Source organism: Colossoma macropomum, unplaced genomic scaffold, assembly GCF_904425465.1.
Source record: "Colossoma macropomum unplaced genomic scaffold, Colossoma_macropomum, whole genome shotgun sequence".
Taxonomy (NCBI): Eukaryota; Metazoa; Chordata; class Actinopteri; order Characiformes; family Serrasalmidae; genus Colossoma; species Colossoma macropomum.
This window is the reverse complement of record NW_023494794.1, coordinates 7,090,018-7,117,054: the sequence shown is the minus strand read 5'-3', so window position 1 is coordinate 7,117,054 and position 27,037 is coordinate 7,090,018. Positions and strand designations below refer to the sequence as shown.

General features: G+C 38.1%; 2 protein-coding genes across 2 annotated transcripts; one reads left to right on the top strand and one right to left on the bottom strand.

Moving 5' to 3' along the window:
* The first annotated feature begins 1,553 nt into the window (after positions 1 to 1,553).
* On the top strand, positions 1,554 to 19,558 carry dqx1 (DEAQ box RNA-dependent ATPase 1). Its single transcript, XM_036579998.1, has 12 exons — positions 1,554 to 1,868; positions 4,950 to 5,309; positions 7,727 to 7,920; positions 8,488 to 8,875; positions 12,506 to 12,802; positions 14,436 to 14,535; positions 14,854 to 15,012; positions 15,621 to 15,812; positions 16,108 to 16,233; positions 16,403 to 16,593; positions 17,067 to 17,257; positions 18,369 to 19,558. The coding sequence occupies exons 2-12, from the start codon at positions 5,010 to 5,012 to the stop codon at positions 18,562 to 18,564; spliced, it is 2,334 nt and encodes a 777-aa protein (XP_036435891.1). The 5' UTR covers positions 1,554 to 1,868; positions 4,950 to 5,009; the 3' UTR covers positions 18,565 to 19,558.
* Positions 19,559 to 20,329: 771 nt separating this feature from the next.
* On the bottom strand, positions 20,330 to 26,622 carry LOC118814407 (endothelial differentiation-related factor 1 homolog). Its single transcript, XM_036579999.1, has 5 exons — positions 26,393 to 26,622; positions 24,726 to 24,777; positions 22,875 to 23,035; positions 21,758 to 21,851; positions 20,330 to 21,180 (listed from the first exon to the last, which is right to left on the bottom strand). Exons 1-5 carry the CDS (start codon positions 26,468 to 26,470, stop codon positions 21,119 to 21,121), a joined length of 447 nt encoding a protein of 148 aa, XP_036435892.1. The 5' UTR covers positions 26,471 to 26,622; the 3' UTR covers positions 20,330 to 21,118.
* Between the last annotated feature and the right edge of the window lie 415 nt (positions 26,623 to 27,037).

Sequence of the window (27,037 nt, the reverse complement as noted above, 5' to 3'; positions counted from 1 at the left end):
TAATCTAAAGTGATTAAAGGGCCTATTTTTTTAAATTTTTGAATATAATAGAAATAGTTTCCCATATAGAACAAAAATATATGTGCATACATTTGCTCATATTAAAAGCGTGCATGTCATACACGCAATGTTATAAAATATATGTGCTACTTATATGTAACTATGCCATTTATGAATATATAAAAGTATAATACACTGATCAGCCATAACATTATGACCACCTCCTTGTTTCTATGCTCATTGTCCATTTTATCAGCTCCACTTACTATATAGGTGCACTTTGTAGTTCTACAATTACAGACTGTAGTCCATCTGTTTCTCTGCATACTTTGTTAGCCCCCTTTTAACCTGTTCTTCTGTTGTCAGGACCCCCATGGACCCTCACAGAGCAGGTACTATTTGGGTGGTGGATCATTCTCAGCACTGCAGTAACACTGCAGACGTGGTGGTGGTGTGTTAGTGTGTGCTGCGCTGGTCTGAGTGGATCAGACACAGCAGTGCTGCTGGAGTTTTTAAACACCTCAGTGTCACCGCTGGACTAAGAATAGTGCATTAACCAAAAATATCCAGTCAACAGCGTCCTGTGGGCAGCATCCTGTGACCACTGATAAAGGACTAGAGGATGATTACTGTACAGCAAGAGATGAGCTGTCGTCTCTGGCTTTACATCTACAGGGTGGACCAACAACGCAGGTGCGTCTAATAGAGTGGACAGTGAGTGGACACAGTGTTTAAAAACTCCAGCAGCATTGCTGTGTCTGATCCACTCGTACCAGCACAACACACACTAACACACCACCACCATGTCAGTGTTACTGCAGTGCTGAGAATGATCCACCACCCAAATTGTACCTGCTCTGTGAGGGTCCACGGGGGTCCTGACCACTGAAGAACAGGGTAAAAGGGGGCTAACAAAGTATGCAGAGAAACAGATGGACTACAGTCTGTAATTGTAGAACTACAAAGTGCACCTATATAGTGGAGCTGATAAAATAGACAATGAGAGTAGAAACAAGGAGGTGGTCATAATGTTATGGCTGATCGCTGTATATGCACACATATGCACATATGTCAATAATTTAAATGATTGAAATGTATGCACATATGTTGTTGAAATATATGTAATAGGGTCAATTTATAATATACACATATATATAAAACGTATGGAAATATATTACGAGCTTGACACCTTTTTTGATAATATATGAAGGTATATTTATTTGTCATATTGGTTCATACTTTTATTCACAAATTTGGATTTTTGTCGCTTTTTTCAAGCAGTAGTCCCACGTGCCCCAAAGACTGGATTTAATAAGTTAAGTGATAAAAAAGTAATAAAATCTCACCTTTTATCCATTTAAAATTTAATATAGGGACATTACTAGGTTAATAACATCCGGTTTTTAAAGAGTGTGCCTACTTTTTAAAGTTGATGTTCGCTATTTTGTTGGTATTCTTCCTTTTTTCACTGCTAACCTGCCTGGAGCGATCAGTGAGGTGATGAGGGCTGTTTAAGGGTGAGTGAAGGGAGCAGCTCCTCCTTCAGTCCGCAGCTCCTCCTCCACCTGCACACGGTGAGCTCAGCAAAGATGGCGGAGTTTCGGTAGGGCTCGATGGCCGATGACCAACATCAACAGTCACGAATTATAGAGGACATAATCTGCGGCTCTGGACGGTTCACCGTAAGATCTGTCTCACATCGTCTTAATGCGCCTGTGTCCTGCGTGTAGTTGGTGAGGCGGTCTGTTTCCTCTGTGGTGGTGTTCCGCTGGAAGGCTCCGGTGTGTCAGAGCGATATGACAGGGCGATAACAGGCGTGCCTCGTTGGGAGGTTTCGGTGTCCCCCACTTCGGAGAAATGTGTCTCAGGTAAAGTGACATTTTATGTCGTTGTTTCTAAACATGTTTTCAAAGATTCTTAATCGTCGAGGTTTAGTCTCTAACGCTGTCACTGTTTTATGACAGTCAGTCAGCTGACACGTAGACTGTTGCCTTAGGTCAACATTCAGACAGACTACATCGATAGCGTCGTTGTTTTTTAAGAAGAGAAGACTTAATCCTGAACAAATGGCGACTGTTGATATTTGACATGGTTATGCCCGTGTACATTTCCACTGTTTTCACTGTAAAGGCAGGCTAAAGTGCTTTCGCTAGTGTATGGACCGTGTGTGAGGTAGGTTATTTATCTCAGCTCTGTGAACCGTGAGCGTTTTATTATGCAGGAGGTAGCTAGGTTACGTTTTAGCGAGCTAACTCTGTTGTCGTTTTATTGTTTTATTGAGTTAGCCTTGAAGCTGATCCTTTGTTATGGTTGTGCCCCCTTTTCCCCGTGATATTAACCCGCCCCTCCCCTCTTCCCCCTCTTAGGTGTCATGAAATGGACATTTTTCTTCGTGTCACTAAAACAGATTCCCTGATGTCTTCATAATTAGGACGTTTAATAGCCTAAAAACCCTAACGCCAGTTTTATTTATTTTTGGAAGCGTACAGCATTAGGCTAGCATGTGTTGGTATAATAATTTGTCAGTTTTGTTCACTGTGTAGTAGTAGGGTTGTAACGATACGCTCGGCCCACAGTTCGGTTCTATTTTTGATATCGGCTTCACGATACGATATTGTCACTATATTTTGAAAAAAAAAAAAAACTTGAATGAAGCAAAATGATGACTATCTATTTTGTTGCACAGCTTACTAATGAAAATGTTATTTTGGGTTGTTGATTCATGCTGGTTGTTCATGAACTTTTGCGCTCGAACAAAGAGAATGCATTCAAAGTCATAATTAATAAAATGTCTACTCTTCACAATACATTGTCACAACAAGCATGGTCACGTTTTCGCATCGTAATAGCACAATGTTACTACTATATAGTGATAAAGCTTACTTACTTGTCCTACATAAGACAATGATAGAACCAACGACAGTAGTATAATTCGGCCCAGTGGGCCTAGGCTCACGCACTTTTATCATTGGCCCGCTCAAATTTATGCTTATTAAAATGTTTGAATAGATAGTAAAAAAACACAAATAAAATGTTGTTGCAGAGTATATTAAACTCCATTTTTGGAGACATCACCAACATAATAATAAGCATAGCTAAGATCTCAGAGTAGACCAAAAGCTCATAGAAAAAAAATCTTAGCTGTTCCAAGCCATCACTGGACTGGACTGGAATCATGAACATGGCTTACTTAAAGCACAGAAGTAACCAGGCACAACATTACATACATACTGTAACTACTAACAGTTATCCCACTGTCAATCATTAAACCTAAAGCAATAAAAACCTGCATAAAATGGATGAATTTCAAATTAAAGTTATGAGTTTCGGAATACAGATTTTTTTTCTGTAGTAAATTCCATGTTTCATTTATCTCAGGTTTATTTTTCCTTTTCTGATGTCAAAGCTGTACTCGTTATTAATTCGTGGTAGCACCCCGGGCATGAGAGTGAATTTCAAGGTTCGGCCAAGCTGCAGATTTGTTGTGCCCATCCACAGCAGCCCTGGAGCTTCTACTGGATAAAACAACAGAAAATTCACTTCTAGCCTTTGTCCTACTTGTGCTTAATTTTGCCACAAATTAGTGAAATAATTCCATTTCATGTCTTTTGTGTTCATGACAACATGAGGAGGTATTTTTGTACACGAATCTGTGCTGTTTCATACATACTGAAGTAAATTACACCAGTTCTGCTTGAACACCTCTCTGCATCTCAGACCTGGTGGCAGAATCTCCATGGCGAATATGTTCATAGTGACGGTTTGCATGGCACTCGTTTTTGCATGTTCTGTGCTGATAGCTCAACCTAATCTCAAAGAGCATGGCTATAGTCTGGCTTGGTGACACAAAGCAAAATGATCATGTTTTAAAATAAAATGTTGTGATACCTATAATAATGTACAGGGAGAGAGTGGACATCAACTGAAAGACATTTGTGTGAATGGCCGCAAGGCGTGTGCTAACATTCCTTAAATGTGTGGAATAGCAGAGTGCCACAGCTGCTGAAGAGCGTTGCTAGCTCTTGACCAGCTCCTTGCAAAAAACCACTGAACTAACCCTGCTCATACTAAGGTATTTCACAATTCAAAATACTGTATTGATATTAGACTTTTCTGATAATAATTTTATTAAACATATAAAAGCCAGACATGGCTGATTCTCTTTTTTACTGTCACAGTTAGTAGTGGACAAAAATATATGTTTATGATATATATATATATATATATATATTTTTGGATATGACAAAAATATATGTTTATGATACTTCAGGAAATTTTTATGATACATGCCAGGGTATATATATGTTTTTTGACATCTGATGTGTTTGCACAGACAGAAAAAGAGCCAGTAGTGCCACATTAGTACTCAAAAACTTTAACATTTAATATTGTGCATACTGTTCTGCATTAAATCTAATTAAACAGGACTAGTTATGCTCTCTTAAAATTAAAAGTTAAACATGCAGCTGATCATTGTTGTTTAAGTACTGACAAAATCTGTGATTTGTTCAGAAAAGCTTACTGTCTCGAGACAATATTTAGCATTATCATCATAAATTATGTCATATTGAACACACCACTCAACACCCAATGAATTCTTTAAACCTTCTGTAACACCATAATCATAAAATTAGCACATGACCGTCTCCGCTGTAGTATGGCTGTGGTACATTACCCTCTGCTGTATATTTATGTACTTTGCCTTAACAGAGTGCTCATATTGGATTAGTACTCAGTATTAGCCGATGAATCAGTGCTGCGAGAGGAAAAATTGGTGTATCCATAAGACCTTTTCTTGTTTGGTAATATACAAGCAATTGCAGGCCAGGCTGCTAAAACCACATTATGCAACACCACTTATTTTTTTTCTTTTTCTATGTTGAAATAGACCTTTAACTCTTACAAGCATATAGTAAAGTACGTATGGAATCTTCTCTCCACCTCTACAGGTAGTTCAGACTTCCTGAGTTCCTCAGGTGACAGTCTTCAGCCCTCGTGTACTTCTCATAATGTCGTCCTCCCCAGCGGTCCCGAAAGCCAGCCCTGGCCTTTCTGCACTGGACAACCTCTCCATGTCCTCGCTGTTGTCCGGGGATTTGGAGGAAGGGACGGAGGGTGGTGAGGGCGAGCTGGCTGATCTGGAAGTGAACCCTTATGATAGCCTGCCCTTCTCCTCACGCTACTACACCATGTTGGAGGAGCGTAGAGGGCTGCCTGTTTGGAGCTTGAAATACGGCCTGCTGGAGCACCTGGAGACTCACAGCATGGTGGTGCTGAGTGGAGAGGGTGGCACTGGCAAGAGCACACAAGTAAGGAGCTATGCACAATCTCATACTCACACGTACTCATACATGCTCCCTGACTTAGTTGTATGGACCAGCACTAGGCGTGTGCCTGGTGACAATTAACCAGGTTACAGCGGTTACAGTCATCAGTGACAGTAAATACTCATTTACCACTGCTTTAAAAAATGCCATTCATTTATTGATTTTTTTTCATGCAAACTGTAGAAAGACACTTGTGCTCTCATCTATGCACATAACAGAATTTTCAAACATTTTGGGTCATGTGATATATATTAATATTACATTTACAGTACCAAATATAAGAACCCAAAAAGGTTGGAACAGCATGTGAAAATACCAATAAAGCCAATAAAGACATCAGAAAGGAAAGAAATCAGTGTTTAGAAATTCTGCTTAAACTATATTAGATTGAAAATAAATATAAAAACACAATATTTGATGTTTTCCATTCTGAACCTTTTTTTTTCTTTCTTTTTTTTTTTAAAAAAAGGTATGCTCATTCCAAGTATGATGCCTGCAGCACGTTCCACGTTCCTGCAGCACGTTGCCACTTTTAAGTGTGAACAAATTATCAACTGCCCAACAATACAGGGCTTTTGTTGTCGTATTTTGCATTTCATGATGCACTACACATTTTCAGTAGGAGACGGGGGGCAAGGCTAGCACCCACGTTCTCTGATTATGCAACCATGCAGTTGTAATGTGAAAAATGTTTCTTGGCGTTGTCTTGTTGGAATAAGCATGGACATCCCTGAAAAAGACTGTTTATGTTGCTCCAAAATGTGTATCTTTCAGCATTAATGGTGCTTTCACAGATGTGCAAATTACACATGCCATGGGCACTGATACATCCTATACCCAGACCCTGGCCTGAGAAGCTGGTAACAGCCTGAATGGTCCTTTACTTCTTCAACCTGGTGAACACGACATGCATTATTTCTGTGAATAATCTAAAGGTTGACTCATTAGAACATAATAGACGTTTCCACTGTGCATCAGTCAATGTCAGATGAGCTCAAGCCCAGAAAAGTTAGCAGCATTTCTGGGCATTGTTGACCTGTGATTCTGTTGTGCATAGTGCAGCCGTAAGCTGCATTTGTGGATGCAGCAACAAGTAGTGTTTATTGACAGTGGTTTGTCTAAGTATTCTCAAGCCCATGCGGTGATATCATCAGAAAAACATGCCAGTTTTTAAAACAGTGCCTGTGACCTTTGATACTGAAGACAGCCTTTACTTGTGGTTTTGGCCTTTCTTTTTACACACAGAGATTCTCTGGATTCCCTGAATCGTTTGATAATACTATTCCCTGTAGAGGGTGAAATAGCTAGAATCCTTGCAAATGCTTGATGAGTAACAGTGGGCCTAATTCACCAATAGCTTCCTAAGTTTTTTCTTAAATTTGTTATTTAGAAAGGTCCTAAGAAAAAGTCTATGTGAGACTATGACATGTTCTTAAACCACTGAATTATTCACACTTTTGTGCTCTTGAGTGTGCGTAGATTTTGTTTTTACTTAAGAGCAAATCCCAAATAAGAAAACATTGGTGAATGTCAGAATCTTCGTGAAAACTGTGTAAGTGGGTTTCTAAGAAGAAATTTCTTGAGAACGGTTAGTGAATGAGGCCCTTTGGTTTTAAACTGTTGGACTATTTGCTAATGCATTTTTTTTAAACTGTCGAGCCTCAGCCCATTCTTGCTCATAAAGGACTAGGCCTTTCCTAGATGCTCCTTTTGTATCCAACACGGTTGCATCATCTCTTAAAATGTTTTTTGAACATTAAACAGTCTTCCTAGTTTTACTTCAAAATCTTTTTTTCAGGCATCAATTTCAGAGAAACAAAGAAGTTGATAAAACATTAATTATATTGTATTTCTGTTTTTATTTGCATTTCACATACTGCTACAGGCAGATATTGTGCCTATACAAAAAAGCTGCCCATGTCACGGTGTACATTTTAGGACATCCTCACACCACAGCATCAGGTTTCAAACATCAGATAGAACAGCTTCAGGTCTTGGGAAAACATACGAGTAAAATCGTGTCTCAGCTCTCGTACATCAGACTAAATGGCTTCAGAGAAGAGGGCATCAGTTAAACTAACTCATGTTATCATTGTGCTTGCTCCCATGTCCTCTTCATTTTAGGGGACCGTCAAAGAATTACTGGACGAAAAGGAAAAGTGAGGGCAAAAATACCCCTCTCATCCAGTTTAGTTGTTTATTGGTCATGGTTATTTTCCACACAGTTACCCAAATAAACGGACTTAGCAGCATGGGCCTATCCCATCCAACAGGCCATAGTTAATTAATATTTTGCAACAAAATAGTTGAAAACTATAAAACTGCAAAAAATACTGTAATACATTTTTATGTGTATTTGATTGGCGTATAACCACATAATTTGTATTTGTTGTGTGTAGGTGCCTCAGTGGTGTGTGGAGTACGCACTCTCTCATCAGTTTACTCAGGGCTTAGTTTGCTGTTGTCAGCCCTATGCAGCAGCCGCCTGTAGTCTGGCAATTCGTGTAGCTGATGAAATGGACCTAAGTTTGGGGTTGGAGGTGGGCTATAGAGTACCTCATGATGATGGCTGCACACCAGACACTTTACTGCGGTGAGTTAGAAATTATGTTATCTTTGTGGTTTTTAGAAATTATTGAAAATATGAGTTCCTGCCATAAAAGTTGCATATAGTCTGTTTAAGGAATTACAGGTGGAAGCTACAAAAACAATTTGATATTGATTTCTGACTTGCTATTGATATTTTACTGATACTGATATATTGATGTTACTAGTATTTATCATAGGGGAGGAAAGTTGATGGGGGGGTTACTCTATTTTTCTAAATGCAAAGTTTTCTTAGTCACCAATTTTACTTGTGTGAAATAACTACATTACATTATGAGATTGTGTATAATATAGGAAAATGTGAGGAAGATACCAAAATAGATAAAGCTGGCTAACTCTCTGACTAAGTAATTACTACTTCATAAGTGAGAAATAGGACCATAAATGACCACATGAAGGCAGAGTTACACTGAGACCTTCACATGGTGCTGTTTTGGAACATATAATATGAGGATGTACAGCACTGAAATGCCATTAATAGTCTTTCTGTCCTCCTTATTTCCACATAGAAATGTCTCTAAATGTCCCTTTCCCCACATATTGTCTTCCCCAGCTTTGTGACCGACTCGCTACTCCTGCAGGAGATGATGTCGGATCCCTTGCTGCGGCAGTACGGCGTGCTGGTGGTGGATGAGGCTCAGGAGCGCACTGTGGCCACTGACGTACTGATGGGCCTCTTGCGGGATGTGTGCCGGCAACGTTGTGACCTGCGGGTAGTGGTGCTTGCAGCACCCCCTGTGGCCAGCACCATGGCCAGCTTCCTGGGGGAGGGTGTGCCTCATCTTACTATTGACCCACCATCGGACAAACCCACTATAGAGACACTGTACCGGGACCCCCCTGCAGGACGAGACCTAACATCAGCCTCTTGTCAGATGGTGCTGGATCTCCACCGGCGAGGAGAGGAAGGAGATATTCTGGTCTTCCTCCCTAGTGACCAGGTATTTATAGTCCTCAGACGTTTTAATCTTGTTACTTTCTAATTTCATTGACCAGGGCATTTGCAGTTAAGTGCGTCTTAAGTGCCAGCTGATAGTCACCAGTTTATTAGGTACATCTACCTTGGATCTAAACTTACTGGCCTTTTTATCAGGTACACCTTTCATTACATATTTTTCATTTGTTTTTTTTTAAAGAACTATTGAAAAGTTTATTTTCAGCTCTTGAAGTTTTTTGGAAAATCATTACATTTTATCATCAGCATTTCCAAATGTACACTAAATGTTTAGTTGTGTTTCAATAAACATTGTGTTTACTTAAAGTTAATTTAGTGTAGGAGTTGTGTTTCTATACATTTTCACACTATTCAAACTTCAAATTTATGGCCAGTGCATATGGGCCAAGTATATGGGTCATTTTTCTCCTTGTCTACTAATAATCAGTCTCGGCCCAGAAAAACACATCGGTAGACCCCTAATTGAAAGGCATATTGCAACTGCAGTGATATAATTGCACTACAGTATTTCACGTGTGCTTGTTTTGGCCAACGGAGGGGGCTGGCTGCTGCTATCTACTAACAATTTCTACCACTTGCTTGGTAAGTTTTAGAGAATACTGCTGTATAAAACTCGACCAGAAGCTAACAAGTGTCAAGTGAGTCCACAACATCACCACAAACATCTTTTTTTAAGACCTGAGGTAACCCAGGGATTAAAAGCAGGGGTGATAGGTAAGCTATATGATTTGGCTTACAGTCTACTTGAATGTGGGCTACGAAGCAAAAACGTAGTGCATCATTTTTTTTATACTGCATAATTTTTTAAGCAATTTATGTATTACATATGGCATATGTTGATAACAGCCATCTCTATGTCTCCAGAACTGGAGCTACCTTAGGGCTGTGCTTAAAAAAGCGACGAGCAACAAATCTTGCGAGGGGGAAAACTACATATATAAAATAAACTGGAACTCTCCCCCATTTTTATTTCATAGATTAAAACGAATATTTTAATGATGTATTGACCTCCAAGTTGGAAATGTCCCCAGTTTTCATTTCAGAAATCTGATCACCTTACTGTAGAGGCTAACATTAGCTTAGCTAGAACACCTAAGCAGCTTCATTTTGGCACACTTAAGCTTTAATGATGCAAGTTTAGCGAGTAAAGATGCAAATATGAGCGGATAAACGTGTTTTTCTGGGTGGAGCTTTCAGTCCATTTAAAATCCCTATATCTCTTCTTATTGCCATTTCTCAGTTTCAGTAGTTTGAATTGCATTTTAGTCCATTGTTGTCTTTAGCAAGAAGCAAATAAATGCTTTGGAAATGTTTACTTCAGAATTATATTCAGATTACCCAGAGGTAATATCATTGAAAGGTCTGGTATATTGGTGAAGGTTTTATCTTTCAGTCAGATGTCTTCCACAAAGTGATCGTTCTGTCAGTCTCTTTGAGTTAAGTCTTTAGTCAGTCTTGGACCTTATTACTGATTTATTAATCTACCCTTTTGTCATATCTCTGGGTTTTCAATCCACACATCTATCGTTCTCTGGTCTTTATGCTCTTCCTGTCTTTTTGAGCTGCACTCTTTAGCTGTAATCTGCCGAATGGCACAGGCGTATTGGGTGTCAGGTGTCTCGACACCACTGAGGTTATTTACTCTCAGGGAGAGGTGTGATCTAATAGAATTGGTTGGATCACATCAGGTCTCAAATGACAAATCCCTTCTTCACATAAAACAAGCACATAAACACATGCATAGATGCATTTATCAAGACATGTTTCATCAGATTATTGTGTGTGTAGAATATAAGGAAAATAAGCATATCTGAACTGACCAAAACATGCTCATATAACGCAAGCCAATGTAATTATCGTCCTTCTAATGCATGTGACTCTAATTTCATGTCTACTCCTTCTTTGTCAATATTATCATGGCCTCACCCATTTCCTCATCCTAGGACTCATGTGATACTGTAAATGTAGTAACAGCTGCCAAGAACATTCAAACTGTGCTTTGGAAAAGCCCATTAATGCTTTGTGGTTAACTCATATGGATTGATTGGAGGGGTCTATGCATTATTAGGTAGTTGTTGTAGTAAATGAGCTGGTGTATATGTGGGCATGTGTGTTTGTGTTGAGTAAAAGTGGAGGATGTTTGTTCTCCAAACATGCATGTGTTATTAATATAGAACTGTACGAGTAAATATCCGTGGTGGCCACAGAATTAATACATAAACCATCAGCCGAGCTAGCTTGGTTATATTTAGGTAGATGAACAGGGACAAAAGAAAATGTAGTTAGTGGGCTGAGTTCAGCTGAAAACCAATCAAGTTCTCTAACAGTGAGGATCTGTGGTGTCTTATTTTCTTGCTTCTTGCAACTGGCCTCTGGTGATGAGACATAAATATAGAGTCAGCTTGTTTTTGCTTCTGGGGTTTTGAGAAACAGTCCTGTGCCTTGTAATCCAAAAAATAAAGTAAGCAAAGTAAACCCAAGTGGAAAAGGGGTTAACCCATGATGTGTCCCGTTAAAACACGTATTCCCCGTCTCAGTCCTGGCAACCCCACACTATGAATACTTTTGTGCTTTGTCTCACCAAGCACAGCTGATTCAACACATTGAGTAATTAACACGCTCCTTATAGGCTCGGTCAGGTGTGTAGAGTAGACAAATATGTGCCGAGCATGGACCAGGAGTGGGATTGGAAGCCACTTTGTTAAAGTTGATTGACCTACATAGATGTACATGTGGGTGCATACAGGCTAAAACAAAGTTTGGATTTTTTGGATTTTTATAAACAAAATATATATGAAATTAAAAATACACACAGAATATTTGTCTTACTATAGTTTAACTAAAGATTTTTTTTCAAAATATTCCATTGATGTGCAGTACTCTAATGCATGGCTGTCAAACTGAGTTCCTACCTGGTAACGAATAAAAAAGTTTGTAATGTAATGTAATGAATGAAAACATTTTTAATGCAAGGTTTAAATGTTTCTTGTTGCTTACATCCGTTATGTGTCAGTACAGCCTGTTCAGATTAAATGTTACATATAAAACATGCTTCTGAAAGCATGTAATTTACATTACAATTTTTTTTTGTAATTTACATTACAATTTTATGACTTAAACAGGGCTTCTGCATTCAGCTCAGGGCCTTGCTATTTATCTGATGAGTTTAATCAGTTATGCTTAAAGAGGCAAAATGCTAAATTCTGCAGAGTGGTAGCCTTGAAGGAGCTCAGTTTGACACCCATGCTTTAATGTACTATATAGGACAAATCTTCTCGTTTTTTGTTAACAGTTGCTTAGATGGACTGTTTTTTAACACACTCGTAGTTTAAAATACCTGCTTCAGTTCATTGGGTCTTCAAAGCTTTTTGTTCTATGTTAATAAACATTATTGTCTCTTGTCTTTTGGGGAGGTGGTGATGATGTTTAGATGACTTTTTTCTGTATAGGAAATGAGGCCTCAGTTTACCACATGCACAGCCTTTTTACAAGCAGTCACTCTGTAAATGCCATGCAAAAATGTATATAAAACCCTATTGATTGAGCAAGTACTGAATATTTACCATAAATGCTATAGTAACAGTACATTTTTTTTTCTGCTCTGTGTTGCTCTTAGGAAATTGATGAGTGTGCCGCTCTGTTAGAGAAGGAGTCTGTGGCTCTGAGTCCTCAGCTGGGGGCACTACGGGTGCTCCTGCTGCACTCTGGTCTTGGTGGGGCCACACAGCAAGTGTATGATACGGAGGGGGCTGAGGGCCAGGCTGAACCGAAAGAAGAGGAGCAGCCTGGTCTGGACAGTTCTGAGGAATCCGGTTTAAGACGCAGGGTCATCCTCACAGACGCCCTCGGAGAGGCCTCCTTCTCTCTGCCCAACATTCGCTATGTTATTGATACCGGACTTCAACTCAAAACAGTGAGCTGATCAGTAGGGGAATGCAACGTTCATGAAGGGATTTACCAAAACTAAACTAAAGCTACAAAAATTGTGTGTTTAAAATTCACTATGGGTTGGATGTCACATTTACATATGACCATCCATTCAGCCCACGGCAACTTGGTCCACTGTAACAACTGAAGCGATAAGAATGCACTTTTTTAAATATATAAAAATAAGCAATACAAGGTAGCCACTCTGAATGGAGGTAATTAAAATATAGCATATCAGTCATAAACGGTTTTGAGAGTAACATGATACAAAGAAACGCATTACAGCAATGTCAGCCTTTTTATGCAACAAAGTAATGTAATGCATTACAGTTTAAATTTTAGTAGAAATTAGTTACTGGCATTACATTTTTTCAAGCACACACTTTACACATAAAGTGTTTAAAACACAAATTCAATCTGTATAATCTGTGTCCTTTACTCATTTTGCCTACACACTGTGGATATGACCAGTGTAAACAGAGTGCAGGCACTGACCATTGAGGGAAAGAGTGGATGTTTATTATTTATTCACTTTTTTAAAAATTGTGCATAAAAGTAAAAACATTGTGAGGTGTGAAAGAAGCTGCTGTAAAAAGAGCCATCTGTCTGTCTAAATCAGACAGCATGCCAATATGAAATGGCTAAAGATCCCATGCTGAAGAAGACAGCCCCAATTTTAGCTAAACAGGCCAGAATTGATATTCTTGTTTCAAATGCAACAGGTGTAAAGTCAATTTCTAATGACTAGTTTTGAGGTTTTCAGATAGCATTAGACAAGTTAAACATTTTAACCAAGCATAATTGACTATGTCTTGTTCAGAATTGAGGGAGGGATGGTGACATACCTTCAGAAGATGTTCACTGTGGCTATTCTTAAATAAAATCCTGAAAGTTAGTTGTCATTCCTTGCACTTTCTAATTGGTACAGATTTGTATGCATTTTAGAGAGTTACTTAGAAGTAATGAGCTGTGAGATTACTTTTCCAGTGAGAGAATAGTTAGTAATGGATTTCTTTTTAACTCTCCCACTGCTGGTCTTAAGGGCACAGCAACAAAAGGCAAGGCAAGTTTATTTATATAATATTTTTCATACACTGTGATCATTCAGTGCGCTTTACAAAAAAGAAAATAAAATTAATTAAAACGGTGTAGGAGAATAGAAATTAAAAAACATGATTAAAACATTAGACAAAATTAAACATTGAATTAAAAGTAAAATTAAATATTAAATTAGGATAGTTAAGGAGAGAAGTGCTGTTGACCTAATAGTGTTTTAAACTGAACTGAAAGTAAAAAAAAATCTTGTTTAATTCTAAAGGTTAAACAGAGCTTGGAAAATGGTCAAGGAAAAATTAATAAAAATTTTTTTTCTGGTACAAAACCACGCAAGCGAAAAAAATTGACTTCAGTGGAAAAAATAAAATACAAAATGTTGAACATAAAAGATGTATGTTTGTGTGTTTTTATGGTTTTCTTTATTTAGACTAAATAAGTTATTAGCTTAAATAACATAATAAAGAAAATAATAACAAGCTGATAATTTGATTAACCCAGACTACATACAGAAACACTTTTGAAAACCTCACCAACTTGCTATTGTTCTTTTTGTGTGACTCCAGGTGTACAATCCACAGATCCGAGCAGACTCTCAGGTTCAGCGACCAATTAGCAAACACCAGGCAGATACTCGATCCCAGAGAGTGAACAGCAATCTGCCAGGTGAGGCTTCATATGACACTATCACACTCATGGTGTTCTGGAAGTCTTGTAATATTTGTCTTCTGCTACTCTTGAATTGCTAATTGATAGATGCAGAACAACACTGTAAGGGTCTTATAAAAGAGAAGCAGGTCTAAAAGCATGTCTATTTGAAATTTCATTTTTCTGTTGTCTACTATTTAATGAATCTTGGTGAAGAAATTATAATGAAAGGCTTGATAATTACTTTTTGAGTTGAATCAGGTGTTCTTGAGCATGAAAAAAAATGCAGTGTGGGATCTCCAGTCCTGGGGCCACTCAGTTTATTTCCTCTTGTAGGGGTGTGTTTTCGTCTGTACCCCCAGTCCCTGTACGAGGAGGGGATGCCTGAAGCACGCTGTCCTGGAGTCGCTGAGGCTAACCTCAGCCACCTAGTCCTCCTTCTAAAAAGGCTTGACATAGCTGACATGGGCCAGTGCAAGTTCCTTGACCGGCCAGGTAAGAGCACTACATTATTTTTACTTCACTCACATGACCAGTTAGTAATTTTAGAATAATTCAGTCCAATGTCTTCACATGCAGGGAGCGCAGAACATTTTCAATGCAATTAAAAGTAAAAAAAAAAAAAAAACAATAATAAAACAATAAAAAATTATGTAAAATGTAGTCCTCTACATGTTCTGGAGGAATTACAATTGTCACAAATATTAAACAAAACAATATAAAATGTGTAATATGCCACAGATACAGGTGGAAGTAGGCCTGTCACACTGATTATGCTGCCAAAAAACTGGTTTCTTGGCAAGTGATATCTTAAATCAGCTGTACCAGACTGGGGCATGTTTACCACTGTGTTGCACCACCTCTTCTTTTAATAACACTCTGTAAGCGTTTGTAAACTACACTGCACCAAATCCAATTAAAGAGGCCAAAACATGTAGTTAGTCAGTGTTCCTTAAGTACACAATATCCACAATATGTTTAGAAAAGCATATTACGACATAATTTGTCATGATAGTCATATCGCTTAACTCTAGATCAGTGACGTTAATTCCCCAGTTACTCTTCATAGCATCTGTTTCTCTTTTTCCCACCTGTCTCTGTAGCTCCAGAAGCATTGATGCAGGCTCTGGAGGACCTGGATTACTTGGCTGCTCTAGATGATGATGGGAATCTGTCAGAGGTGGGCATCATCATGTCTGAGCTCCCTCTGGAGCCGCCACTGGCCAAAGCCCTCATTGCAGCCTGCGAGTTCGACTGTGTCAGTGAAATGCTCACCATTGCTGCCATGCTTACTGGTGAATAGGACGTTCATTCAAACACGCATGCAGATACACTTGTTTACACCCACAACAAACGCACACATTAGGATGTTCAAAAGAAGCAGAACTGACCTACCATTGTCATGTTACTTTTAACAAATACATATAGAGCATTAGCTTTCATTCACATGGAGGCATTTAGATATTAACATTTAATAAATAAAGCACGTATAGCCTTTAATTTGTATTGACCGCTTGATTTTGATATACTCCAGGCTCATTTCTTCTACTCCATGTGAGCCAAGTAAAACAGTTATTTCTCTTTGAATAGCTCCTCCATGCTTTGTGACACCTCCACCAAACAAAGAAGAGGCAGCAACAACTCATAGACGACCCTTTTTGCACTCAGAAGGAGACCATCTTACACTCATTAATGTCTACAACGCATATCTACAGCGTGAGTACCTCCAGAACATCAGAACCAGAATGGAAAAAATTAAAAGTTGATTGTTGTAATGTTGACAGTAAAGTATAAACACTTGTGTTTGATCTAAAAACTAAGTTCTTAAAAATATAGTGTAAACATAATTAAAATTATTATGCCGTATTTTTGTCTCTTGCATTAGACAATGAGGATGAAGCGTGGTGCTCCACCAACTTCCTGAATGCCTCTGCGCTGCGATTGGCTGTGGTAATCAGGGCAGAGCTTTTAGAAGTGATGCAGCGGATTGAGTTGCCAGTTTCACCGCCTGCCTTTGGCTGCCAGGACAACAGCACAAATATAAAGCGAGCTCTCATCTCAGGGTTCTTCCTTAAGGTAGTTTAATGGAACTCCCTACTTACTTGCTTAGAAACGCGAGGTATAAATCTGTGTTTTATTACTCAAAGTTGCACAGAAACAAGCAAGAAGTCTTCAGTGTGTGCTATTTCAGTCACGATTGTGTGCCAAGTCTTTTGGACTTTTGGAATGTGTACAAATCACAGGTTGATTCAAACTGAATCACCCACCATTTTAGTACAAGGATTATCATGTGCACAGTTATTATTTTATGTTACTACTGTTATTATGATAATGAGATAATGATTTTGATTATTTAACTGTGAATATGGCCACATTTACATGCTCTTCAACCAGCAGTTCGATTTGATCAGACAGACTCTTATGGTCATGTTAAACTTATGAATAGCAAAAATAGTGATGAAATTTGTCTACTTGTTTAATGAGTAGAAGCTACTAACTGTTAATGTTAAAAGGTTTCTAGATAGCTAATGGTTTGCTGGCTTCCTCAGGTCGCTCATGATGTAGATGGCTCAGGGAACTACTTACTGTTGACACACCGACATGTGGCTCACCTGCACCCGTTCTCCTCATACCTGTGCCGTCGTCCACGACCCAACCCTCCCAGCTGGGTGCTCTACCACGAATTCACCATCTCCCATGACAACTGCATCCGCACCGCCTCAGAGGTGCACCCCCACATGTGAGTTTGCCTGTCTTTGCTTTATGATTACTTCTTTTGATAGCACAGCATGTGTTTTAGGCTGCATTCACATTCCTTGCTTTACTGCTCAATTCCAATTTTTTGAACTAGCCTTTTACTTTGATGGTTCATATTTGTGTTTGTAAGTGGCCCATATCTGTTTGAACAGCTGTGAATAGACCTCTGTCCTAAAAGAACCGAATTACAGACATTTTTTTATCAAGACCATTGCTGCTGACACTAGACGATCGCCACAGTGATATGGGCATGTGCAGTTAAGTGTGATATCCGGCTGCACGGATGCACATTGAATCTGTGGTCATGTTCATAAAACATCTTCAATGAATTTTGGCTTTAAGTTTGTTACATTTAAGTCAGCTGTGTAAAATCTCTTCAGAGAGAGACGTTTAATTACAAAGTGAAAAAAAATCCATAACCATTAGTGGAGTATTAAGTTTTAGCACTACAGTTTATGACACTTTACATTAAATGTACAGTTTTAAAAGTATCCCTTAAGAATTGAACTTAAGGTAAATATGTAAGATGTTTTTTGCATGCAACCACAGATCTCTGTGTTTAGACATATACTCAAAAAAATAAACAAATGAGGTTGTTTGACTGACAAACTGAAAATATGCTGAAATTTAATAAAATAAATTGTGTTGTCTTTAAAAAACTGTTTTACATAATACAGACAAGAATTAATAAAAAGTATGTGTCAATTACTAAAATCTTCATCCAAAGAAAATTCCAGTCCATTGAAAGTCTAAATTACACTGAAATGTCGATTTTGTTATATCAACTATTATATTTATTGTTGAGGTATAAAAATATGTATATGCCAACTCTTGACTGACTGGAAATGTGTGGCATAATTGAATTAAGTTAATAAAAGTATGTTATTGAGTTTAGATCTGGAAATCAGAGCTGTATCAGATAACAGACAAAAAAAAATTAGATTTGTGGCACCTTGTAATGTGAGTCTAAGCTTCCTGAATAGTCTAAATGGACAAATGTTTCATATACTTAATCATCAGAAAGCAAACTCAGATTCTGTGCCTCTGTCTTTGAAAGAGTTAATCTGATTCTGTTGCACACTTTACCGTTACAGGTTGGTGGAATTAGCCCCACAGTACTACTTGGGCAACCTTCCACCCAGCGAAGGAAAAGACTTGTTAATGGAGATCAGACAGAGTCTTCTCCCTGTGGACGAACAGGAGAATGGAGAGACGGAAAATAAAAGGCATGGAGACAGGCCGGGAGAGCATCGTGAGCAATACAGTGCAGAGATGTGTATACTGCAGTGATACTCTCAAGGGTGTCGCAGACTTACATTGCACTTTGGGATTTATGAGCCCACTACATTGCATCAGCAGAATAGGTATGAAGTAGGGCTATCTCTTGCACACAAACCCAACTGTAAAGCAAAATCAGTGGCTATGAGGGGCACTGTGCAATGCAGTTACTGTATGTTAAGAACTTAAATCATACATATGTATGAGCTGTGAGGTAGCTGTTCAACAGCCTAAACAGACTGATCTTTAATGAGCTTAGCATTTTTTATTCTGAAAGATTCAATTTTGCTATGAAAGTGCTAAAACACATTATTTTTTAATATACAAAAAATTGGACATGATATAGAACCTGTTAATGCAGGAAGAACAATGCAAAGAACTGATAAATTCCAAGACTGGAGAAGCACCAAACAATATAAAGAAGGTAAATTCAGAGGACTTACTGTTGTCTTCAAACACCAACTGAAAGTAGCTACATTAATAAGCCTTCCCAGAGGATAATGCTAGGCACTGCACTTCTAACACTACATTTACTGAGGCTGACTACCTCTCAGCCCTATCAGACATGAAAAAGAGATGATCTGATGTTCTTATTCAGTGGGTGTGCATTTCCCTCTATTGTATGTTCTTTGACTGGTAGTGAATAGGTGAAATAAGAATCCATCTCTTGTCCTCTCCATTTGGATGTGTAAACTAGTTGTGATAAAATGAATATCCCAGGTAACTTGAACCTTGAGGACAGACTTTTGCCAGAGATCGATGATCACTGTGGATTCTCAGGGTTCTGTTTACACAAGCCCTCGCGTTGTAAATCGCTTCCTTCTTGTTGGCCATGAAGGTTTTTTCTACTGTATACTCCTTATGTTTTTATCTTTCCCTCAATAATCTTGTGGCTGCATCTGTTAATACAAAGAAGTTTTGTGTGTAAATATCTTCATTCTAAAAGCCTATTTTTTGCAACTTAGGTGTGAACTCGTCAAATATAATATGCATACTCTCTAACCTGCATACTGTTTGAGAGTGTTCTGTGTTATAGTTCTTAATGGTTCTACCAAAAAGAATGCATGATTTTAGCGTAGGTGAAAATCTGTATCCTGCCTTTACAGTTACAGTCCAAGTCCATACTTTGAGTAATGAGTTTTAGGTATTTTAAAAGGATTTTTGTTTTCATTTTCAACACTTCTGCATAATTAAATAGTTAAAAAGTTAACAAGGTCATTCAGAGTGGTTTGATGTGAAATGTTGTTCTAGAGAAGCTTTACTGCATCAGAACAGTTCACAGTGGTGATGACAGAACTGCACAAAAAGTTATTACATGAAATAGTCGGGCATACACTACCTGATGCATTGCGTTATGATAGTGAATAAGGTTTTGGCCTAAAATATATATGTTTAAAAATCCACTAATGGTGGAGAAGTACATGCAGGGTAGTGTTCCCCAAAGAATTTTTTTTCAGATTTACCACTATTTTAGAATTACCAGTTATAAAAACCCAAAAGACATAGGTTCTCTGGTCGTTCAGTGGATAGTTAATAAAATGACTGTATTTGCAATGCAGACATCACAACTCCTGGTTCCCATCACCACAATTGTAAAGAAAGCCAAGTCAGTAAGTTTCTCTACAATTCACCCTTTTACATCAGACCACTCTGAATGACTGTTTACATCTCAACTATTCAACTATGCAGAAATGTTAAGAAGCAATACAGCTGTTACAAAAGAGAAGGTTTTGTGGCAGCAGAGGAATTTCAAGTCAAAACCAAATTACTGTTTGGCTTTTACATATGTTGTTCTTGAGGGTTGGTATAACTTATTCTGAAATGTTTCATACTTAGAAACCCTTATGCGCAAAAATATAAACTGCAAACATGGCAAACCCACTAAAACTGCCTTGGAGATGCTTTTAAATAACTTTATTATATCAACGCAAGAAGAAATTCAGAAGTATGGTCTCCAAACTTCCAATGGGAAAAAAGGTTTCATGCCAAAACAATCATTTACCAAAATCATCACAGCGCTTAGAATTTATTAAGTCTTGCAACATAGTCATTCGTTGTTATTTTAAAGATCTTTTGATTGACATTTTCATAATGCAGCTTCTGAATGCAGTGAAGCACCAGGTCCTAGAGTGGAACCTAAGTGAGATCAGCCCAGGTAAAGGGATAATGGAGCAAAGGACAGTCAAAGGGGTCTAAAGGGTTGGTGGTTTAGTCAGTTAAGGCAAATTTATGCCTGTTGCACCACTAAATGGCAAAAAGCACCATCCTCAGGCATTTACGCTACAGATAATGGGAGTGGTGCATCTTTGTACTCCAAAACACTAGGGGGCAGTGTACATTCAACAAACAATGTTATCGTTTGTACTGCTCATGGTCCTACATAGGACTACCACTAACCAGTCCAGACCAATTAAACACAGCTTTGTTAGTCTGCATTTGTGTCGTCATGATCATGTATCTTTTCACACACAAGCTTGTGCAAGAAGCATAAATGAGTTTTAGTGTGTGGTTTAACAAGGAGCTGGGACAAGCAGGGGAGGGAGGGGCTGATTTCGAGGCTTTGTCCTCATTTCTTCTTGGATTTGGGCTCAAAAGGCTGTCCAATTTCTTTCCCACGCAGCTTCAGTCCTGTAAAATAAAAAGTTGTAAACCAAAGGTGCAAAGGAGTGATTCAGTACATATTTTGCATTAAGAACCAGAATATTTGTTGTGCATACACGTCCGAAATATTAGTCTTTCTGTACACTAAGCGTTAAAAAAAAGCATCATCATGAGACAATCTTTTACAGAAAGTGTTTGCTGCATTTGACCATGTACTAGAGATGGGCAATATGGCAATAATAAAATATCACAATACTTAAAATTGTTTTCACGATACACGATACATATGGTACGTTTCTGATGAGTGGAAAAGTTTAATAACAAACAGTCAAAAACTATGAACATGATTATTACACAATGACTTTTGTTCAGCGTTTCACACTGCACTGCAGTGAATCCAATTAAACAGGACTAATTTATGCTGTCTTTGTAATGACTCATGCAGTTGGTCAGTGTTCTTTATGTACTGCTGATATCCACGATACATTCAAAAATGCATACTGTGGCATCATTTATCACAATAATGATAAAATATTAATGATAATTGCCCACCCCTACCATGTACTTCTACAAGCAGTTTACCACATGGACCCACATGTCTTACCTAAGACCCTCTCTATCTTGCCCATGATCTGGTTGTTTGGGATTGCTTTTCCACTTTCGTAGTCAGCGATGATCTGAGGCTTCTCATTAATTTTCTGTTGGACAGACAAGTGTTTCATTATTTCTTGAGTAAATCACACTGAAAAACAAGTCTCACAAACTAGTCATTTGTAAAAATTTAGTGGTGTATATGTAAACTAAAAGTGTGTTATAAATCAAAACTCATGCATTTTTATTTTATTATTTTAAATACATGCAAGACTAAAGACCAGTTTATTTGATTATGGCAATCAGTCCCCTCACACTTAATTATTGCTGCTCCATCTGTCAAACTTTCATTCCAGGCTACCTGGTAGCATCCATAACCCTTGTGCTAAAAAGGAAAATTCAGAAACTCACAGTGGAGTACATTTGAAACATGTTTCATTCAAAAATAAACTGACTTTATGATGTTCAATGCAGACATACATGTTTGAAAGATGGATTCTTGAAAACCATGTTTATTAAAACCACTTTATTTAAACCAGGGAAATCATTTAGTCACAACTATTAAAGCAAAAGGTTTTCATATCAAATAACGAGAATATTTTAGCGATGGAAGCTACCCCTTCAGATAAGCTAACGCTAAACCCAACGCTGGAGCTAATCAGAGTAAGTCTTTCAGCAAACATTAATGAAATGATACAAAGAACGGTACGGATTAATGCATTAATATTTACCTTCATACATAATGTTTCAATTACAAAAGTGAGTGTACAGTCCGGTATTAACTGATCGTTTTTCTGTAATGTTATTTACCCTTAGACTCCATATTAAAATGATTTTTAGCAGTAAAACATAACATTCAGCTTACATTAGAGTAAGCACAAGTCTGGATGGTTTTCCACATAGTTTAATCCAAAACCTTTATGATTCTGACTCCTTTTCTGCCACCGCTGATCTGACTGCAGGTTTGTATTAAAGGAATTCTGTTGTAGTTTTCCTTTGTTTGACAGAGGAAGCATTTAGAAACTACTGTTTTTGGCTGAGAGGCATGTCAATGATAATTTTGCAAACGGTTAACATCAACTGCAATAAACAAGTCATATAAACATGGGATTTAAATGAAGATTACTCACAGTGGCAAGGTCCTTCTGGGTCATTCCCTTGTCTTGGCGGCCTTTCTGGATAACCTTGGCCACCTCCAGTGTCACTCTCTGGTGGTGCAGCTCCTCCGTCTCACGGTCCAGTTTAGCTGTGTTCTTAGTCACTGTGTGCTGCTTGTTCTGCCCTGCTGCCCCTGAGTTCAAAAACACAACACTTCCCTTTACAGAAGGACGTTTTCAATCTAGATCAATCTAACTAACATCCAAATTTTATGTACACAGGGCAAATTAAATTAGTGATAAAGACTAGCTTCAAATTTACTGAATGGAGAACAAGAACGCTTGACAATCATAAATACATCTTCTTAGGTGAGCCTACGTTTTACGTATTAGGTTGTTGAACAGAATGGCATGTCTACATTACCCAGTTCCTAGCTCATATAACTTAGCCCCTTGCTTTCTTCTGCGACGTTCAATACAGCATCCTTCAAAATCCATAGGAGTGCTTCTGGTAGATAGGAACATTCATGCTTCATTGAAAAACGTACCTTTTGTTTCCTTTTTCTAATCAAACAGTTACACAGTAAAGGTGCATTTTCAGAAATGCACACAGGCACAACAACATAACTGCACAATAAGCCCAGCTTCCACCAAAGTTCCCCGCATCCACTGCTGCTATTTTTCTCATCATAGTGGTTAAGGCCACAGAACTGGAAAAAACTATATATGACATATATGGTCTTTTCTAATGTCCAGAACTGATGGGAAGGTGTTTTTTGTATTAATGATTATTTGGTATTATATTAATTATTAATTAATTATTCTTTTCCTCCCATTTCAATAACTGCAAAACAATACCCATCCCTCACCCACACCCATATGGGACAATGACGGGAAGGCTAAATTAGTATTAGCAGTGTAAACCTTACAATTTAGAGTTTTCAATTTCAAATTACAATACAATTTCAATTTTTATGGCACCAATTCAAATTTGGTGACATTTCAAATTTTAATATTATACAGTTCCTCTCAGTAGCATGCAATCTTTATGACTTATACATCCAGCATTTAAATTTTACATTTTTATGTCAACACAATATAAACTGCCAAAATCAAGTTGACAGTAAACAGTATTTTATCAAGCTTTTTATCAAGCTTAACAGAACTTTGAAAAAAAATCTCATTCAACCTAAAGAGAAACGGCGCAAAAGTTTTGTCCAAATACTTGAATTATGACTAAGTTATCAATTTCAAATGATTTTTTAATTTGTATGTGTGTGAAAAGTTTCATTATTGGGTTAAATTTTGTTCTGTACATGTAATCATTCTAATTGTGGCAAAACGTCAATGCTGTCTCTAACCTGCTAAATTTTCAATTGGTTACAGCACTGTCCAGCTCTTTACTATAGCACTGTGGAAACTCAGCATTATATAATGACTCTAAACAAACAATGCAGCAGTTTAACATGAATAACCTAAAACATTCTGAGTTTTGCGCTACAGTTTCTCATTATGCTGAAAGTTTTTTTCATGGATATACATATGTTTTTTCACCCCCAACATTCTGTGAAACTTGTCTAACTTTGCAACAGTCACTGTAAAAGAACATAATTGAGGACGGAGCATGGACAAGTGAACTGATTACCAAATGGTCCGGAAAACCCAGGTTACCACACTTTGTATGTCACACTTGCTCCTCATTTAAAAGTTTGACAACTGCAATAAGGTTTATATGTCCAAATACGAGCTATTCAAAAGACTAAAGTTGGCTAACATCACCAGCATTTTCTAAACAAAGCCTTGTTAATCACAGTAAATTCCTCTATGTTCAAATATCTGCTTACATATGCTCTCAAGCTAGATGTTATTAGAAAACAAACTTACATTTCTTGGTGGTCTCCACCTCTTCTCCACGCCTCTGAGCAGCAGCAACAGCCTGGAGAATAAGTTTAAAAGTCCCATTAAAGTGAAAATTCATAACAATAATGATGTAATGATATTTCTAAAGTTTCAAGTGTTTTTAGAAAAAGCCAAACTGATACATCCACAGGTTATGAATGCTATCACGCCACTTCTTTAATCAATATGGTGATTATAATGCTAAATTACAAAAACAGTGCACTAGGGCTGTCCGTATGAAATTTCTAGTGCTCCTGACAGTGCAAAATTTTCTAACCCAGATATTGTATGATGTGCTTTTACAGCAAAGGAAAACGGGTGCATGAAGGTTTTCTGTTCCCTGCTTGAATAATTCTTGTTCCTTTAATAGGCCATTATGTTGTACTCTGTAACTATGCAGAGGAATTCTGCCAAATGCCAAACTGAAAAGCAACCACTACAGTGGAAAAACATGAAATGCAATGCACACATGACATAGTGACACACAGAATTCGTGTCAAAATGAAAAACCATCCATTGCTTTTCTTCACGTACCTTAACCTCTTTACTGAAAAACTATTCATGAGGACTTGCATTTTAAAAAGAACATAATGCTGAATTCATGCCAGAACTGAATACAATCCACTTTAAAAATGTAATGAAGGCACAATATACAGTTTATCATTTAAATGCAATAACAATGAAAACAGTTAAATTTGAAGAGGAAATTTGAATAAGTGCATGAAAAGTAAAACCACTACTACACTGTTTTCTCGTCGATTGACCTTTTTTATACTTTAAATGCATTTGAGTCATTGAAATGCAATCACAGCAGTGAAATGCAATGCACATGAGATCGCATTTGGACAGAAACATGCGGGCAACGTCCCAAAATTTAAAGTAAAAGATCCATTACATTGATGTAGCGTTGTTTTAAGTACTGCACAGTGGAGAGCAATATAGCTGTACCTTTATTAAATTTCAAGGTGGGTTATATTCAATTCTGACACAAATTCAGCGTTTTTGAAACGCAAATTCATGCATTGTTTTTCAGTAAAGAGATTAAGCGCCGTGAAAACAATGTGATAGAGGTTTTGTCATTTTGACAGCTATTCTGCACCTCACTATGGAAAAGTAATGTCGTATGTTCACTTCGCTTTTCAGTTGAGCACCAATTCCTCTCCACAGTAACTGCGCTCAAGCGCTTATCCTGGGGTTTAATTTCCTTGTAGTTAATATACCGAGTCTGTAGTGTAAGGTAACAGACTGATAAACTCAGCCCAGTGAGATTCCTACGCCATTACGTGTGTTAGCTGCAGCAAAACTCAGTCGACATGAGTGTCGCTACATTTTCTAGAAGCACGTTTCCAGCCACCACTCCCCAAAAGACGTTTCCCCAACAGGTATATTAATGTTCCACCCCCGCAGGACCCGACATGTCACTAAAAACACAGATTTTCAATTTCCATGCAGCGTCAGCCATCAGCCATCTCCACAAACACAACCACATGAAGACTCGTCGTTCTCCATGACTGGAGTTACCGTCCATCCAGTCTGAACGGACCGATGCGCGTTTAAGGGTCGGCGGAGTTTACTAGCAGCCGTGGCCGTGTTGGAGCGTGCTTAAAGCGGGTGGAGAGCGGCGCGCCTCCGCACGGCTAACTGGCGCTAACCTGCTTGGATTTAGCCTGTGCTGAGGACGGACCCTTCTTCCTCAGCACGGTCACGGTGTCCCAGTCGCACTCCGCCATAGTTTGCGGGTGTCGCAGCTGAATTATCCGTCAAAAAATATATTATTTACAGTAAGGCGACGTCAAGCTCCTCCACTGAGAGGCTCCAGTGGGTTTCGGATCTTTGCCCTGTCTTTGAACAGAACTGGCAGCCTGTAGCCTGTTGGTTGATACAGATCAGCAGCGCCGTCTCTTGGCTGCTTCACGTCATTGCAGCTCCAAATAAATTCCAAATGTTTTTTTCCCCTCACTAACGCTCATGAGGAAAGCGAGGCACGTTTATTTATACCGCATATTTCATTCACAAGGGCAAGTCGAAGTGCTTCACATCCGTAAAAGCAAAATAAAAACGATAAAAGGAAATTAAACAAGGTGTGTAAACAAGAGGAAAAATGTTTTTAGCCTAGATTTAAAAATCACTTAAAATTGATGTGGGGCACATTTAAGAACGGATAAACAGTATGATTCAGGTCAAACCTTTGTTTTTACTATGATGTTTTTGGGATCACAATACATACGACACAAATACAGCCATTTTATTTACAATCTAAAACGACAAGTGAACTCACACGTGGCTTCTGAGTTTTT

Excerpts from the sequence above, each read along its gene's own strand:
- LOC118814407 (XM_036579999.1), bottom strand. The coding sequence starts at position 26,470 with ATGGCGGAGTGCGACTGGGACACCGTGACCGTGCTGAGGAAGAAGGGT. Across the intron at positions 23,036-24,725 it reads GGTGGAGACCACCAAGAAAT|GGGCAGCAGGGCAGAACAAG; the intron begins GTAAGTTTGTTT and ends TTTTGAACTCAG. Across the intron at positions 21,852-22,874 it reads CCCAGAAGGACCTTGCCACT|AAAATTAATGAGAAGCCTCA; the intron begins GTGAGTAATCTT and ends TCTGTCCAACAG.
- dqx1 (XM_036579998.1), top strand. The coding sequence starts at position 5,010 with ATGTCGTCCTCCCCAGCGGTCCCGAAAGCCAGCCCTGGCCTTTCTGCA. Across the intron at positions 7,921-8,487 it reads ACACCAGACACTTTACTGCG|CTTTGTGACCGACTCGCTAC; the intron begins GTGAGTTAGAAA and ends TGTCTTCCCCAG. Across the intron at positions 15,813-16,107 it reads CATTGCTGCCATGCTTACTG|CTCCTCCATGCTTTGTGACA; the intron begins GTGAATAGGACG and ends CTCTTTGAATAG.